The sequence below is a fragment of the Lithobates pipiens genome, unplaced genomic scaffold (genome assembly GCF_037356315.1).
Source record: "Lithobates pipiens isolate NorthernLeopardFrog02 unplaced genomic scaffold, aLitPip1_a1.2 Scaffold_30, whole genome shotgun sequence".
In the NCBI taxonomy this organism is placed as follows: Eukaryota; Metazoa; Chordata; class Amphibia; order Anura; family Ranidae; genus Lithobates; species Lithobates pipiens.
Window position 1 is genome coordinate 91,861,703 of NW_027507791.1, and position 17,389 is coordinate 91,879,091.

General features: G+C 39.4%; 1 protein-coding gene across 5 annotated transcripts in view; it reads right to left on the reverse strand.

Annotated features, from left to right (window-relative positions):
- Window positions 1–17,389, reverse strand: part of SIPA1L1 (signal induced proliferation associated 1 like 1) — a 407,147-nt gene that overhangs the window by 220,077 nt on the left and 169,681 nt on the right. For all 5 annotated transcript variants that reach the window (XM_077464604.1, XM_077464603.1, XM_077464605.1 and 2 more), the window contains one exon: window positions 6,780–8,596. In XM_077464604.1, coding sequence (XP_077320730.1) covers window positions 6,780–8,274 — 1,495 coding nt within the window. In that variant the 5' untranslated portion in view covers window positions 8,275–8,596. The remainder of the gene's footprint in view (window positions 1–6,779; window positions 8,597–17,389) is intronic.

The window sequence follows — 17,389 nt, forward strand, 5'->3', positions numbered from 1 at the left end:
AAGTAGAATGATAGACCGTCGGTTAATGTCTGTTTTATTAGGATAGAGAAAGTGTTTTCCTGAAAGTGTGTCTCCTGTAGCATTACAATATCTGCTTTCATTCGTGTCATATCATTCAGCAGCAGCCTCCTTTTTTCGGGGACATTAAGTCCCTTTATATTTAATGTGACGTTAAGCACGTACATGATCATGGGGGGGGGGTGGATAGGATTGGGGGAGGGTGTGTCATGTTTAATGTATTGAATAAAACATGTCTTCTTACGTTGGCTCTTCTTTGAGCCATGCTAGACCTACCTCAATTAAAGTCCCAAACCCTCCATTTTCTTGCATATAGATTTAGGGATGGAGATGTGTGATCCTACACACCTCATTTAAAGTCCCAAACCCCTCTTTTTGTTTTGTAGCAACCTTGGAGATCTGAGTACAGCTTACAGTTTCCTTTTAATTCACTGGGTGATGCATATAGCATGTTTTATTACACTGCAAGTGATATATTATATGGATGTTCTTCAGCCACCGAAAGCAATATACCTTAAGGAACGATATGTATATACATACACACATATATAATATATATATGTATATGTGTGTGTGTGTGTGTGTGTGTGTGTGTGTGTGTGTGTGTGTGTGTGTGTGTGTGTGTGTGTGTGTGTGTGTGTGTGTGTGTACACACACACACACACACAAGGTTTTTGAAACCATATTAAAAAAATTTAAAAAATAAACTATCATTTGGATTGAGTTGGAAATATATTGAAGACCATTAAACTTTTTATTAGAGAATGCCTCCTATTGAACCTGTTGGTACTATACACTGAAGATTTGTCGGGTTCCTTATTATGCAGTATACTTTTTAGTGACCTTGACAGAGTCTGGGTAGGTTCTGCCTAATAGCTATGCTCCTTGGCTTTCACTTAGTGATATAGACCATGGATCACGGGGTGCTCTTTTTCTTTGGTGTGATAGATTCATCTATCTATTTTCTAACAAACTTAACCCCTTAAAATTCCTCTGTCCATGGTCTTCAATATATTTCCATATATATATATATTTTTTAAAGGGACTATTTTATTTATTCTCTATTCTAGTCCTATACCCGTTGTGTAGAGCCTCTCTACCCACTATACATACCCCCCGTTCCGCCCCCAGGGGGGGCACCCCAATTTAGGGTGTCTCGAGTTTGGTCGCTTGGCTGCAGATGGTTTGGGAGATTCGGGGGTGAGTCATGACTTATTATTTCTTACGATGTATTATATTTGGTTTATGATTATTATTTTCTGATTGTATTTTTTATTTATGTATTTATGGTCATAAAATTCTATTTACTGTATCCACTAAAAATTATATCCTTTATATATATATATATATATATATATATATATATATATATATATATATATATATATATATATATATATATATATATATATATATATATATATATATATTAGATTTGTAAATTGACGTTCCCTGAGGAAGCGGCGTTTCAGTGCCGCGAAACCGGTCGGATCTATGCGTCAACTCCACATTCCTGTAAAAAATCCCTTTGCTGGAAAACCTCTAAACCATTTCTGAATCTATTCTGTCCTCTTTTTTGGACTGAATGTATTTTGTTTATTTTGGTTTTGTTGTGTATATATATGTTTTTTGTCATTATTTGTGTATACTTATTTATAATAAAATATGATTGAATTTTATGAATTACTGTTATTACACGATACCGTAATAGTCCCTTCTGTTCCCACTAAACTATTAGGAAACTCACTCTTTTTTGAGTATTTTTCCTTGATGTTTTGAGCTTATGCTCAGTTTTCCTATATACACTCATTGGGACGATGGTATCCCATTTAAATTTGAGGCTGTCACATTTATATTGGATGCCATAATGTGTGAACTAAAAAAAAAAAAAAAAAAAAAAACAGGTGCTGTGCAAATTCCGGCCAACCAATGGTCATTTTTTCCCCTTTTTCTGAAAACTAAAGCTCCATAAAGACTTAAAGTTTGGTAAAGTAAAGGTTGGCATTTAGAAAAAACAAACATGTTATACTTGCCTGCTCTGTACAATGGTTTTGGACATAGCAGCCCCAATCCTCCTCTTTTTGGGTCTCCCGTTGGCGCCGAGTGCCGCCAATATCAAGCATCTTGCTATAGGGGCACTAGAGCAGGCTCGCTCCCGAGCAGAGCTCCTGTAAATGGACATTGTCCATTCGCCCCCTGTTCTCTCCTCATTGGCTGACTGTAATAGTCAACAGCAGCCAATGGCTCCCATGTGAGCCCATGAGGAGAGAGAAACCTGGGAGAGCCGCTGCTCACATGCACATCACTAGATCGAGATGGGGCTCAGGTAAGTATGAAAGGTGACTGGAGGGGAGCTAAACCCAGAAGGTTTCTTACCTCAAAGCATGGAAAGCATTGAGGTAAAAAACCTACCGCCTTTATAACTACTTTAAGAAATTGATAGTTTTGCCAGGACAGAACCTTTAAAACCAAAACATGCAACATTCCCTTTGAATGGGGGACAGCTAGACAACTAAGACATAAAAGAATAATGCCACCTGTGCTTCATTAGAAAACATCTCTTCATTTGCAATGATGGCATTCTATATGAAGGATTTTATACAGTATATTTGTAAGACTGGAAAAGAAGCTCCTGCTGTAGCTGGTAATTAGCTTCTGTAATCTTATTCTTTTAGATATACTGCTGGCAAGACTGCATAGCAACAAGATGATTACATATTAGATGTTACTATAAATATACATATTGCCATCATGTGAAATTCTCTCATACCAACTATAATTAACAACCTGTATTACCTAAAATGTGTTCTTGTCTCACTTTTTGAATAAGACTGCTTTAATTAAAAGCTTAATGAACCTATGGAATCTTCTTAGAAGTTAAGGGCATATTAAGAAATACAGGACTGATGTGAGGCTACAATCCTATAGCGATCACTGATATAGGAATACCCACAGTTTTAGTATTTAGAATTACCGTAGATATATTTCAAGTTCACATCTTCCACAATAAACAGAGCTCTTTCCATCCCTCCAACTCCTTCCCCTGTCCATATTTACCTAATCTGACAACTGCAGCCTGCCTTTCTGTTTGCAGCACAAGATGTAAAAGTCCATATCCAAGAATTCCATGCCTGTGCAATACTGTCCCAAAAACCTAAATGGTACTTTTTTTTTATCATACAGGTACATACGATTGAAGCCCATGGGAGGTTAGTGTGCAGTCACATGCAAATTGGATCTAGATTTTTACCACCTGACTGCAGACAGTATGGGAGACTGGCCGTAATACTGTTAGCACTAACCTGAGGGGGAAGGGGGTGGATAGCTCTGAATTTTAAGGAGGCTGGGGATTTTTTCATATTGTAGTGAATATGTATTTTAAGCAAAATGATAATGCAGGTAGGGTTTTCTTTTTTTGAGAAAGAAAAACATTCCCCTCTGTGTGATCTATGTACATTGCAGGGATTTTAACAAACTTTGTTGCAGATTACTACCTTTTTTTATTCTGAATAAATCACGGTTTGTTCCTCTGTGCCCCTGAGCCAAGTGATTCCAAAAGGAGTGGTTTCATAATTATCAATCAGCTGCAGGGCACTAAATGAGGAAACCTACTGGGCCTGCATCCCTCTAGACGTGTTCCTATTGGCAGTATCTCACCAAAAATAACATTTTTGTTGCAGGGGATGTCTAAAATCTGACTGCAATCAGTGAGTCAATCACACAAGCAGGAAATTATGTTTCTAGGGGGCATTCTGTGTACAGAACACCTCCAGGTAGCCATATTGCACTGCTTTTTCAGAAAACGACAGTGCTGCAGATTGAAAAGTAAAGGTATTTTTAATGATATTCAACTACAACATGACCCGTGCCATATATATTTTTTTATTTGCCATTTTATTCTCCGCGAAAGTGGCGTTACCCTTTACAGGTTTTTCTATAGAATGACCGATTTTGCCATGATTGCAATGAAAAGACAAATACTCCTGTGTCAACACACATTTTTATAAACAAATTACAAGACGGTTTGCGTGGCAGTTTCCATTTAAAAAAATAAATAAAATAAAAAATCACATAAGATTCTCTCACCCATTCCTATGTAGCAATGCCCCTAAACAGGCGTCAGATGCAAAGCAGGCCAACATCCCACTGCACAGACCTCTGCTAATCCAGGCAGTATTTAGCTTCGATTTTTTTTCCTTTTACTGGATGACCATGCAACAGGGCACAGACGGAAACTGGTTCTAAAGAGATTAATTAGAGAGTAATTCTGACAACTGGGGTCTGTTAGGGGGCATGCTACACCGTTCGGGGGGCATGCTACATAGCGGGGGGGGGGGGGGGAACCAGTAGAAAGATTTTTAACCAAAAACATGTTGGGAAAGAGCAAGGCATCATTAAAAAGTACTGTACTGTTGAAATGAAGGAATGGCAAGCTCCCTGAAAGTAGGTTTACTTTTAAAACAGATTGTACAATGTGCAATCTAGGATCTTCCAAATTCAGCCACATTCTGGCTTCACCTCTGTCTCCGACTTCTAAGAGATTTGACATAACCACTATATTCTAATGGGGCTTACTGTTGGTTGCTGAGGCATCACACACAAAAGGGAAAAAAAAGGCATGTCTAAAGACTTCTAAAGAAGTCAATGACCCCGACTGTGGAGTACAGCCAAATCCAGCAGATTCCAGGCTGCAGAGAATAAATTAAGAAAACACAAAAGAAAAATATTACAGAGCATAGGCTCCTTTAATCATAGACTCTTAGTTATATTCAGGTGACTGAAGTGAACATGGAGAAACAGAATTGTGGAACAGCCCATATAACCCCTTCCACTAGCAGTCCTCAGTTTAATAGCAAGCAATGAGAACAATTGCCAGGACAGAAAAGAGGATGGCCTCTGTCCTAGACTCTACTGCATGAAAAGGATTTTCCAGACAAGTAAAAATCCTTATTTCTTAATCACACAGAACAGGATAGTCATAGCTTTATTCATAAACGCTGGGACATTCCAAAACAATATAACAGACGGGTGGTCAAAATAGTACAACTCCAACAAGCCCCAAAGGGAAGCGGGTAGCAAACACAAAAAGGGGCTTGAAGCACCATACAGACTGGTGTTGGTAGAGGCTGGGACAACCACCTAATTCACTTGATAAATGTGTGAATCGAGGACAAAGTGGCAGCCTTGCAAATCTGAGAAAGACACCAGTTTCTAAAGCTGGATGCACACTATACAACTTTTATTGTTCAATTTCCTTTAGATCTAACTTCAACTATGTAGTGCAAGGGCCTGCCTGATTCTATACAAATGGGAAAGTGTTTAGGTTTGACCTCATATTATATAGTTTTGGTAAATCTAAAGGAAAACAAATCTAAAGAAACATGTGCATCCAGCTTTAGGTATTGACTGAACAAGTCTAGTGAACCTTAATAGTAAAGGGAGGAAACCTTGCCCTTTAATGCAAAAACATTTAGAGATAAATACCCACATTTAGAGGGCATACCTCCTCCTCCATGGAGGGGTCTTCAGGGACTGGGTCACATAGGATTACCACTGCCTTGGACCTGTAGAGAACCCTGCAGCTAACTACACACCTCTTGCTGTCTTATGGTACCAAGGGTGCACACGAAAGCAGAGTCCATAGTTGGAGACAACAATACAGGCCAGTCCTGTACCCTAATGTGACAGGATCCCAGTATGTTTCCTGAGGCTGCTGCTGAGGGGCACTAATTTGGAAGCTGCAAGAGAGCAGTAACTAAGTGTAGATGGGTTTAGAAAGGGATATCTCAGTGCGAAGATCAGCAAGGAACCTTCTTTGCCTTCTAGGTAGAATTAGGACTCAAACAAACAAAAACCTGCTCCCAGTAGAGAGGTCATCCATCACCTAAGGACACTAGAACAAAAGAAAACTAAGGATTGCTGGGAGTGGGAGGGATTAGGTGGACTGTGTCACAATCCTGTTTGCCAGTTTCCGATCACCTGAAGGAGGTTACATATAGCCCAGGGTCTACGATTAAAGCTGATGTTTAAAGTAGATTTAAAGCCTAGTACTAATTATTCGTAAAGTGTTCCTAACCCCACCTTTCATCTATCCTGCCTACCCCCCATGCATTAAAAAAAAAAAAAAATCTGTAAATTTACATTTTTTAATCTTCTCCGGTCATGTGGTCCTACAGGGACCACAAGCTACAGGGGAGAGAAGAGAACGCCAAAAATGGCTTGGCTATAAGAGCCATATGCATAGGAGACCTCACAGCACCCATATTTCTTAGCCATTGTCAATCACTCTATTACACAGGAGAGCTGGAACGGCAGGATCACACGACTCATTGGACCACATCTTCAATGAATGCAAAGCGTTCTCTAATTGGATGAGGTGGAGAGACAGAGAAAAACTTAGTATTTTCTCAATGGTGCCCATGCCAGGCAAGCAGCCCCACAGCAGTGTAGCTGCTTGGCACAGGACCTGGAAGCTAGAGGAAATCTTTCTTAAAAGATGCTAGCATGCAAAACCATCCATTGGTACCACCCTTTATTTTCATAGTCTTTGCAGTGAAAGCTACTCAGCACACAAAATCATGTGAATGTAGCTTTAATGAGAAGCAATCAGCAGGAACATTTACCTATTGTATGCAAGCTGCGTTAATTATTGAGTGTTTACTGGAGTCTAAAGATGATCCAGTACTAAAACCCACAGCAAACATTAACATTCATAAAACACACAGTATTTAAAAAAGTTAACCAACTGGAATTCCACATACCTTTTTGATAGAAATATTTTCGGAAATAGTATGCTCCAAGGTCTACATGTTCTACAATGTATCTCTTAGCTCTGTCTATGTGTAGAACCAAATTTTCCTTTGGGACCTCAAGGACTGCCAGTCCTGCATTTGCACAGTGTGAACTCATAGTTGATTCAAAAGAAGAATTTTCACATCCAGAAAATGAGCCCGAGTTTGACTTTGACAGGCTGACTTTCTTTTCACCTTCTCCTCCTGTTTCATTGCGGAAATATGGACAGCTCATTACCAAATCATTGCTTTTGTCATCTCCTTGGTCAACATTAACATTCTCCTTTACGTTTAAATCTTCTGTGCTACCAGTTGGAGAATTAAAACTGGAGGAATGAGACAATGGTCCTGCAGCTAGAGAGGCTGCTGCAGCTGCGGAGGCCCCTGTCGTAGTGTTTCGCCGCTTGATGACATTATGCCTGTTGATTACAACTTCATTTAAATCAAACAAAACACTCTGAACATCATAATGAGCAAAACATTTAGGGCACGTCCATGGCTTGATGCCATCTTCAGAACGATTGTCTTCAAGGTCAGAAGCCTTTCCAAGCTCCCCTTCGGCTTTTGCATTTCTAAGCTTCCGAAAAATGGAAGAATCCCCAGTCTCTGACTTAGATCGCCTTTTCAGTGGCTTGTCCCGGTCTCTGAAAGCCCGGTGCCCATCTCTCTGCCCATCAATAACATCCAAGGAGAAGCCAGATCCTCTACTTCCACTGCTCAGTAGTAGTTCACTCAATTTTGAAGGGCCATGTCCACGATGGTCAGCTTTCTCATTTTTATATCCTTTAATAATATCAAAAAAGCTCTCACTAGATGTTCCCTGTTTGTCTATTGAAGATGTGCTTCCATATTCTCTGTGGAGCGATGGCCCGGTTTTAAATGTAGGTGACATGCACTCTTCAAAATTGTCCATATCAAACTCACTAATGGTGATATCACTGTTACTCCGTTGTCTTATTCTGCGATGAACTTTTCTTGGGGAGCTCGAACTGGAGTAACCTTCAGGGGTCAGAAACCTAGAATCTAGACTTTCTGCCTGCCTTGTTTTGTTTTTCAGTGTGTTCTGAATACTTTTTAACATAGCAGAATCACTGGAGTTCATACTAGATGTACTCACTTGACTGCTAGGACTACTCTTAACAGACATTGTGTCTAAACTTGTTGTGTCCATATCTTGACTTGTTCTGCTCATTTCCTTAACATTTTCTTTTCTTGGGGGCCAGTCTGCAATTCGTGCTCTGACTCCCATCTTAGGAACACCTGGTGTTGAAGATATGTGGTGGGAACTTTCACTACGGGGTGGTCCAACCGGAGACATGGCAGAAGAACCTAAACTACCATTCTGTGATCTGAAACGTCTCATATAAAAATCATCCGATCGTGCCTTTTGTGGTCCATCTGGCACAGACGATTGAGTCCCACTAGCAACCGACCTCTCAGTCTGGGACCTTTTCAGACTGGTCATGATCTGAAGATGAGCTCAGATTTAGAATACTCCAGAACGAAACATGTCCATCTTTGCTTTTTATCAAGATAATGTTCTCCTGGAGAAAACCCTCCAGAGAACACACTGGTTTCATGAGATCAGGCAAGTTATAAATAGATACTTAAAATGCAAAAGATATTTATGCACTTAAAGTGTAATGACTTGTCGCTAATTTATGTGCAAGGTGGTAATCTGAGATACATTTTCTCCTTGTTTCTCCTTGCATCAAGGTTCAATGTCCAGTTGTAAATTGTCAGAGGAACGTTTTAACTTTAATCTGATGTATTCCAGCAATGTATACCTGAAATATAAATAAAAAGATCAATGATTATAGGTAAAGTAAAATACAACTAATGTAGCCTTAGTAAAACAACACTGTTCATACTTCAAGCATTATGCTGCTACAAAGAGGTTTACTTATGTGATATAATTGTTTGGTAAAGTGTATTCCTATCTGGGGACTACTGTCAACAATTTAAGACAACAAATATACACTAAAGCTGTAAAAAGATATTATGTTGAACCCTCCTAATTATTCATGTGTAGCAGGACAATATTACTGTGACGTAACGAAAAACAAACAAACACTCTTTACCCCCCTTTTTTTTTTAATCAGTTAAGTGTTGCAGTATGAGTTATTAACCCTCTGCTACTACCACATAGGACAGTTGTACTGCGGCTCTCCAGCAATCTAAAATGGCCCACTAAATAGTGCTATAATCAGAATCGCCCTTGAGAGCACCAGGGGTGCCAGAGAGCTTGGCTGCTGCTTTTGTGCAGTTGGACTCTTGCTACCACAGGGTTTCAACCTTTGCTACAGCAATTTACTAATAAAAAATTAAAATAAAAGAGGAATAGTGATAATTGTAGGCGAAGCCTGACTGCATTTACAGTAATAAATTCACTTGGGTTTTAAGCATTCCAATCACCTCTCAAATAGTATAAGCAGTGCAATAAATTGAAGTATCATATGCCACGACAGGTTACTGGGACATGTAGAGGTTAATGAGTTCTACTAAATGTCAGAACTGCTCATTATCAAACAAATTTGTCTACATGTTTAAAAAAAATCTCTTAGAACACCAGCTAATTGCTTCCTCTTCTATGGAAAAAAGCCAAGGCTTTTGCTACATCCACATATCAGAAAAAATGGGAATAAGATTTATGAGGGTCCCAGCACTATGGCAAGTGAAATCAGGCGATTTGTTGCCTGACACTTGAAGTGAGACATAGATTGTCTATGACCAGTTTTGCTGACAGGTGGCCATACATTTAACAAGCGTACCAAGGCCTGGTTCACACTATTGCGATGCAAAAAACCCTGCGAATCAACTGTGGGTTCCCGCATCACACCCGACACGCACGGCAGTTCACACTGCCATATGCGAACTGCTGGGGAGTGTCATACGTTAACGACACCCCCATTTCAGCTCGCATATCGCACTGTGAACAGACAGTTCAGACATGAATCGGATCGCATATGTGTGAACACACATGAGATCCGATTCTGGTCCGAACAGAAAAAAGGGCCCTGTGCGTGTTTGCACCGAATGCGGTGCGATATTAGCCATACTATCTGTATGGCTGACATTGCATGTAATGTGAACAGCAGTGCGCTGCAAATTACATGCGATGTCTGCCATTGCAATAGTGTGAACCGGCCCTTAGAATCTTAATTAGCAATTAACTTGTTGAAAAATGGATCATTTAATTGCATACACATGGACCAAGTTGATTGAAAGGTCATATGAATGTTTGATTCCTCTATACATAAAATTTTTTATTCAATAGCGAACGCTGAAAAGACAACTCGTTGGCAATGTAGGAGCCAACAGGCTGTTTTTAATAGAACCTATTAGGATGGCAGTAATATTTTACAGCTGAGGCTCCTGGAAGTGAAACCAGTTGCGATATGTAGCACTGCTGCTCTACAGTATCATGCACTGTAATTTATCTGCCCCAGAAATAAGGAGTAAAGCTATGGCTGCCTTTAGCACTGGATGGGCACCTCGGCTATAGTCCGGTAAGAAGAACCCTAACAGGTTTTCTCGAATGTAGAATTAAAGGGGAGTTTTACTTAGAAAAAAATTATAAGTCAGCAGCTAAATAGTGTAGCTGCTGAGACTTAATATATGGACACTTACCTGTCCATGGAGGCCGTGATGTAGGCACCCGAAGCCTATGTTCGGAGCGTCTCACACGTGCTTTCAGCTTCACTCTGGTTCCCTACTACGCATGCGCAAGTCTTGCTGAACGTTCTGTATGGTCCCTGCTGTCTTCTGGGACCGGTGTGTCTCCCAAAAGACAGCACGGGAGAGGAGGAGAAGGGGCCGGACGTAGTTCGCCGCATAATGTGCAGTGTTCTTTCACCGGAAGTGGGCGCAAATACCTAGATTTGACAGTTATCCACTCTCCCCCCTCCCCCCCGAAAGGTGCCAAATTTGACACTGAAGAGGGGGAGGAATCCAATCAGTGGAAGTTCCATTTCTCGGTGGAACTCCACTTTAAAGCAAGAACTTTTTTTTAATTAGTTTTGACCAGAGTAGAGGAGGGTAATAAACGTGGTAATTTTTTATTTTTTGTCATCTGGGACCATCTGTGTCCTATTGAATGATTTCCCTTCACTTCCTCTGAACCAGTCAAAACAGGAAGTGATTGTAAATTCCTCCAACGTGATGGAGATCCCGATTTTCACCAGGGTCAGTAGGAATAGTGTTCCTCTATTCTCTGTTCTGGTGGCAAGTAAAAATTAGGAAATTTCTTTACTCTTACTCTTGGTAACTGCCAACAGGACAAAGAGATGACGAATCTCCCTCAGGAGACAAAAATCTGACACATTTTGTAATCCCTGCACTCGATCCAAAGCATTTTAAGAAGCCAGGAAACATATTGCAATAAAATCCATTGGGTCTTTCTCCACCACTAATCAGATAATGCATTGGTTAAAAAAAAATCTAAGATTCAGAAAAAAAAACTAGATGCTTGACTTGCTAAAGATTATTACAAGGTAACATGGGCCCGTCATACCATGGAATATGATCAGCAAAAGGAAAGACATTCTATACATAGCAGCACATGGTTAGTTTCTACAGATTCACCTGATTGACCGTTATCATTCTCTGTAATTATAAGACATATAACTTACAGCTATTGAGTTGCTGCAGCGTAATGGTGTGCAAATGTGAGCAAATGTGAGCAAATCAAGTCAAGTAAATATGTGCCTAAATTGTGTTACTAGTTATAAATAATAATTTAAGTGAACTTCAAAAAATTCCATTAGATAGAGATGGCTGAAATCCTATCAGTCAGAAGCCTTTCAAATCAAGACACAATGGTTGTTTCACTAACTACTTTTCAGTAACTGCCGTTTTATACTGACCAGTTTAGAAAACCCAAGAGATCACCTTCTTACATAATAGCAGCATATAAAATGTCAGGCACAAACAAAGGCAATCCTTCACTGCACTACCATGAAAAGCTGTTTTTTTTTTCTTGTATCTGAAAGGCCAAAGTCAATATGAACAAAACTCATTCACGTCCTCATTCATCATTTCAGGTCCGATTTCAGTTTGAATTTTTGTGGCTGAATTTGGACCTGAAACAGACCAGAAGATGCACAGGACTCCTGTGCAATTCGCACTGGAGCTGCAGCAGAGATGTGTGAACCGGCGCTATAGATAGCCGGTCACAATTTCTTGACATGCAAATTGGATGCGGAGAAACTCGCACTCAATTCACAATAGTGTGAACCCAGCCTTAAAATGGTTGTACACCCTGTACAACAACTTTTACCTACAGGTAAACCTATATTATGGCTTACCTGTAGGTGCTTGGGATATCTTCTCGTAAACCTCCACGGTTTAGGAGATAGTTAGATGTCTACGGCGCATGCGTAATTTAGAAAGGGCAGATCGTGCCATTTCTAAAGGGGTCATGCCAGGACTGGCAGGCGTGGGAGTGACATCACGTGACTCCGGCCAGTTACAGAGACAGTTTGCGGCCCCGGAAAGAAGAGGGGTGAAGATAAACACTCGCTGCTAGTGGGGACAGCAGTCACATTGCAGGCTTTGGTTTCATAGTAGCCCATTATGCTTTACCTTTGTAGGGAAATAAAGAGGAAGTAAAGAGGAAGTAAAGAGGAGGGTTTACTTCCTCTTTCAGGTTATCTCTAACCTTTTCTCATAGAAAGTTGCAAGCATGTACTGCACATACTAAAATCTTTTATCTGGAGTAAAAGAAGGGTTCTTCAGGTGTAAAGTCATAGATAAATCTAAACTCCTCAATTTAATGGTTTAAAAAAACTGTTATATTCCAGCATGCTAAAAATGCTGTCACGTCTGCTTGCACTCTCAACCAAACTGTCAAACCAATAAATGGCTGGTGTCATAACTGATCACATGTGTACACTATGGCAGTTTCAGATCAAACAGAGGCTAAGTTGGCAGCCTCCTTGCCTAACAAGGATCCGTCATTCACTAGTAACATGAACAAAGATATAATGTTCCTCAAAACTGAAGAGAAATTAGCCCATCTAAAGAAGACTCTTGTTATGATCTCCGCCAGACATCAAGTGTCTGTCCATAGGTTCCTAAAGTAATAAAAGAAAAATGTGCTTGTATAACTAGATACCAGACAATTACATCTCTTTGCTCAGCCTGTATCTCTTGACTTGACAAATATTATAAAGTTGGCCAGTCTGAGCAGCCTCTTGGAAAAGTTAGTCAAGCATGGTCTGCTTTTCTGCTTGGATCATCAATTAATCAGATTTTACTACAAAGTAGTGGGCTTTGGGACATTAAATTATCTAAATCTACAGGTCTGTCTGCAGAGTATTAACAATTTCACATGATTAAAGGATATTTGTGTAGCATGAAAGTTAATTACCATCAATTATGCAGCACGGTAAGATGAAACAGGCTTTAAAGACTCTGACCAGCACTATGTATCTATATGTCCTGAGAAGAATTTAAACAGCTATTACATTTAATATAGCCAATTAAAACTGGCCTGCTGATTGCCCATAGATTTAACATTGTAACCTGTAATCACTGTGTGATATGACCTGTAGGTTATATCACTTTCACGTGCGTGTGCCAAGATCAATTATTCCTCTTAAGTGCTTCAGGAAGTCACTTAAAAGAAAACGACAGTTTTTCCCAATCACCGATCACAAACTTACTGTGAAATTGAAGAGTTCATTAGCAAAAAATTTAACTACAGCTTGTTTGCTCTATTAGCCCGTATGAATACTATGGGATCATGCAGTACAGGAATTTCGGCAAACTCAGAAAACCTCAGGGAAGCCAAGGTTTTAATGGTGGTTTTCTGATTTTCAAATTCTGAAAGAGGCATACTTACCAAAATGTGCAAAAGTTGAGCAAAATACATTTGACTCAAAGCACAAATCAAGTTGAACGGGAGTCGGCCCTAACTTGCCCCAGATTTTATTATGAAAAGGGAGAAATGTTAAAGCCTCCAATTGCATGCACCCGTCAAAATTAAGACTAGGGAACTTCACTATGTTAACCATTTTTGTAGCATGTAGTTAAGAAATGTCAGAAACCAAAACTGGAAAAATTTCTCTAACTTGCACTGTACAATTATTACCAACCATCGAAGGTCCTCGCAACCCAAGTAATCACACTACCAATTATCAGTTACAAATCTTATGATCAGTCAGAGAAGTATTAAATACAACATCCTTTAATGGGGAAACCTTTTACACATAGCTTATAGGCCAACTCTGAACATGCCTAATGATTTTCTTTTTTAGGTTACTTTTTTCCCTAGATAATCCTACAAATGACACTTTCTGTCCTTGGGTGGCAACAATATCTCCACTATATCAACAGAGGGAGCCGTGATTGTCGCCCAGGGTGGACTTTAAACATGTCTTTCTCTCCTCCATTAACTAGAGGAGATGGGGGAATTGGTAGTTTACATAAAGGAAAATATGATTGTGTCCTTTCACTTCAGCTCACACGAATTCACAAGGCCACTGAATTTCTGGCAAGATCAACAGGTATGTGTGTACTTGCTGAGAATGACTAAAGTGCATTTTTACACTCAATGTCACAGTGGTTGTAATGGGATTGCCAGGGAGATGGGGCAATAGGAAAAAAACAAACATGCATTAGCTTCTATGCACAGGCACTAAGATATTGTATTAAGAGTAATGGCATGGGTAAAAAAAAATAAAAAATTATATGGCTATATTTTCATATAGATATTCAACACGTTAAGCAAATTGCCCAGAACATAAATTCCTTAAAAGGAGAAGTCCAGCCTGAGCTTTTTAGGCTGGGCTTCTCCTCTGGATCACAAGAGTGCAATTTGTTTTGCACTTCTGTGACCCGTTTTCAGCAGAGAGCGGGCTGAAGTCCCCTCTCCTCTGACGTCACTGCCATCAGTGGAGACAGCGCCAACCCAACTTCCAAATCTGGATCTGCCAGCTGCCTTGATTGATGGCAGTCTTAGCAAGCCGCCCCTCCACAGCTCAATGCTCCAATGAGCATAGAGAAGCAGAGAGGAGAGATACTGACTGACAGTCAGCAGCTCTCCTCTCCGGGATCTGTTAGAACCAAGCCATCGGCGATGTACGATGGCTCGGTTCTCAGTGCAGAGACGGCATGGGACAGCTGCAGCATCGGTCTGACGCTCCACCCACATAGGTAAGAATTGCGCCAATCCTATAATAAAAAATGTCTAAAAGTAATATCAAAATAAATAAATATTAACTTTAAATAAATATCACAATGAAAAAAACACCTTAAGTGCATAAAAAACAAAGCAATATGTAAAGTGAAAAAACAATATAAAAAAAAATATAAAAAATAATGTAAATCAAAATCCATTCAAAGAAAGTTCATGTGTGAATCCAAATAAGAGTCGGTGACACCGCGGTGATTTAAACACGATCCAAAAACTCTTAAAAGTGCCCGTCACCATACAATGAATGTGCTTACCAGAAAAATAAGCAATTTGAGCGTTTGTAAATAATAGATGGATCCCGTCAAAAGATATCCTCCTTTTAAGTGGGTCAGATTTCCATCTCCCAATAATGCCCTCCAGATATTGATATGCCTCGTGGAGCTCAGTAATACCCGAAAAAGAAAGGGGCTTAAAGATGAAATTCATTAGTTGCAAACTACACAGCACAGCAATGATCAACTGTTGACATAGGCAACCCGGGAAAGTTGGAGATCTACCTTTTGTTGGGAAGAAATAGCTGCTCCTTTCTCCAGATTGATTGCCAATCAATCTGGAGAAAGGAGCAGCTATTTCTTCCCAACAAAAGGTAGATCTCCAACTTTCCCGGGTTGCCTATGTCAACAGTTGATCATTGCTGTGCTGTGTAGTTTGCAACTAATGAATTTCATCTTTAAGCCCCTTTCTTTTTCGGGTATTACTGAGCTCCACGAGGCATATCAATATCTGGAGGGCATTATTGGGAGATGGAAATCTGACCCACTTAAAAGGAGGATATCTTTTGACGGGATCCATCTATTATTTACAAACGCTCAAATTGCTTATTTTTCTGGTAAGCACATTCATTGTATGGTGACGGGCACTTTTAAGAGTTTTTGGATCGTGTTTAAATCACCGCGGTGTCACCGACTCTTATTTGGATTCACACATGAACTTTCTTTGAATGGATTTTGATTTACATTATTTTTTATATTTTTTTTTATATTGTTTTTTCACTTTACATATTGCTTTGTTTTTTATGCACTTAAGGTGTTTTTTTCATTGTGATATTTATTTAAAGTTAATATTTATTTATTTTGATATTACTTTTAGACATTTTTTATTATAGGATTGGCGCAGTTTTTTATTTCTGTATATTTGTTTGGTGTTACATCACATCTATTGCTGCTGCCTATTTCACATTTTATTTGCTTTCATGTTTCTTTCCTAGCGCGGAATAATTTTTTCCATAGGTAAGAATTAATCTTACATTTTAAAAAAATCCCATATTTCTCTTTTCAATAACACAGTTATTTATAACAATCCAGATACACAATAGGATACTACTTCTGAACAGAAAAACATTTTCTGATTAACCTGTTTCAAGTCCAACTCTGGGCAAATTCCTCACCCCCTCCCATGCAGTGGGGCTGTGCCTGCACTGTATGGGTCAGCTGCTTGTTTTTTCTATTTTTCTAGGGGTGAGCAGAAAGTGTATACTTACCTGATCTGCCGATCCTCCAGGAAACAACGCTCCCCCACGGTCCAGTGGTGGACTGTTCCTGTCCGGGGGGGGGGGGGGGGTTCTGATCTCCTCCAATGGTGCTGACATGCCTCCCTTGCAGTCATTCACTGGGAAGGCCAGTGTACTATTCTTTCTCCTCCCCCCTAGCTCTTATGCAGCTGAGAACAGAGATTCTGAAAAAAGTTATTACATTTTATTTATTTTAATATCTATTCCCAATTGTCTTGCCTGTTATTTCCGTTTTAAACTGAACGGGTTGTTTTACAAAGTTATTGTTTACAATCACTTTAAGCTCATTTCTCATAAGAACGAACTAGCCGAGAACCAGAAGGTAAGGACACGACAGGAGTTATAGTAATACAATATACTTGTCCACATTAAATGTATTCCTATTATAGATTAGGCTTGTGCAATATGTTTCGTAACAAATCGAAATTCGGCCAAATTTTACATCTTTGCATCCGAATGTCCGAATAAAGAAATAACGAACAACAACGAATACGAAAGAAATATAATGAACGAATTTGAATGAATTCTACATGATTCGGTAATTCTTTAAAGATCTAATGAAACAAAAGGTCAGCTCAAAGTCAATCTTATAGTCCAATCAGCTAATAAATTTTGTGCCGGAGGTTGGATTACTGGCAAAGTGCATTCCTGAGAACTGAGTTAGAAGGGTGTTGTATTGTATTTGAGCCGAGGAGAAGAGACGTTGTCATTGTGTGTGTTAAAAGATTCAATAAACAAACTACTTTCCAAACTACGAATCATTATCACGAATGTCTATACATACATACATAGCGAATTTCAACTAATACAAACGAATTCGACACTCTACGAATAATAACGAATTATCCGAAAACTTATTAATGTAACATAACG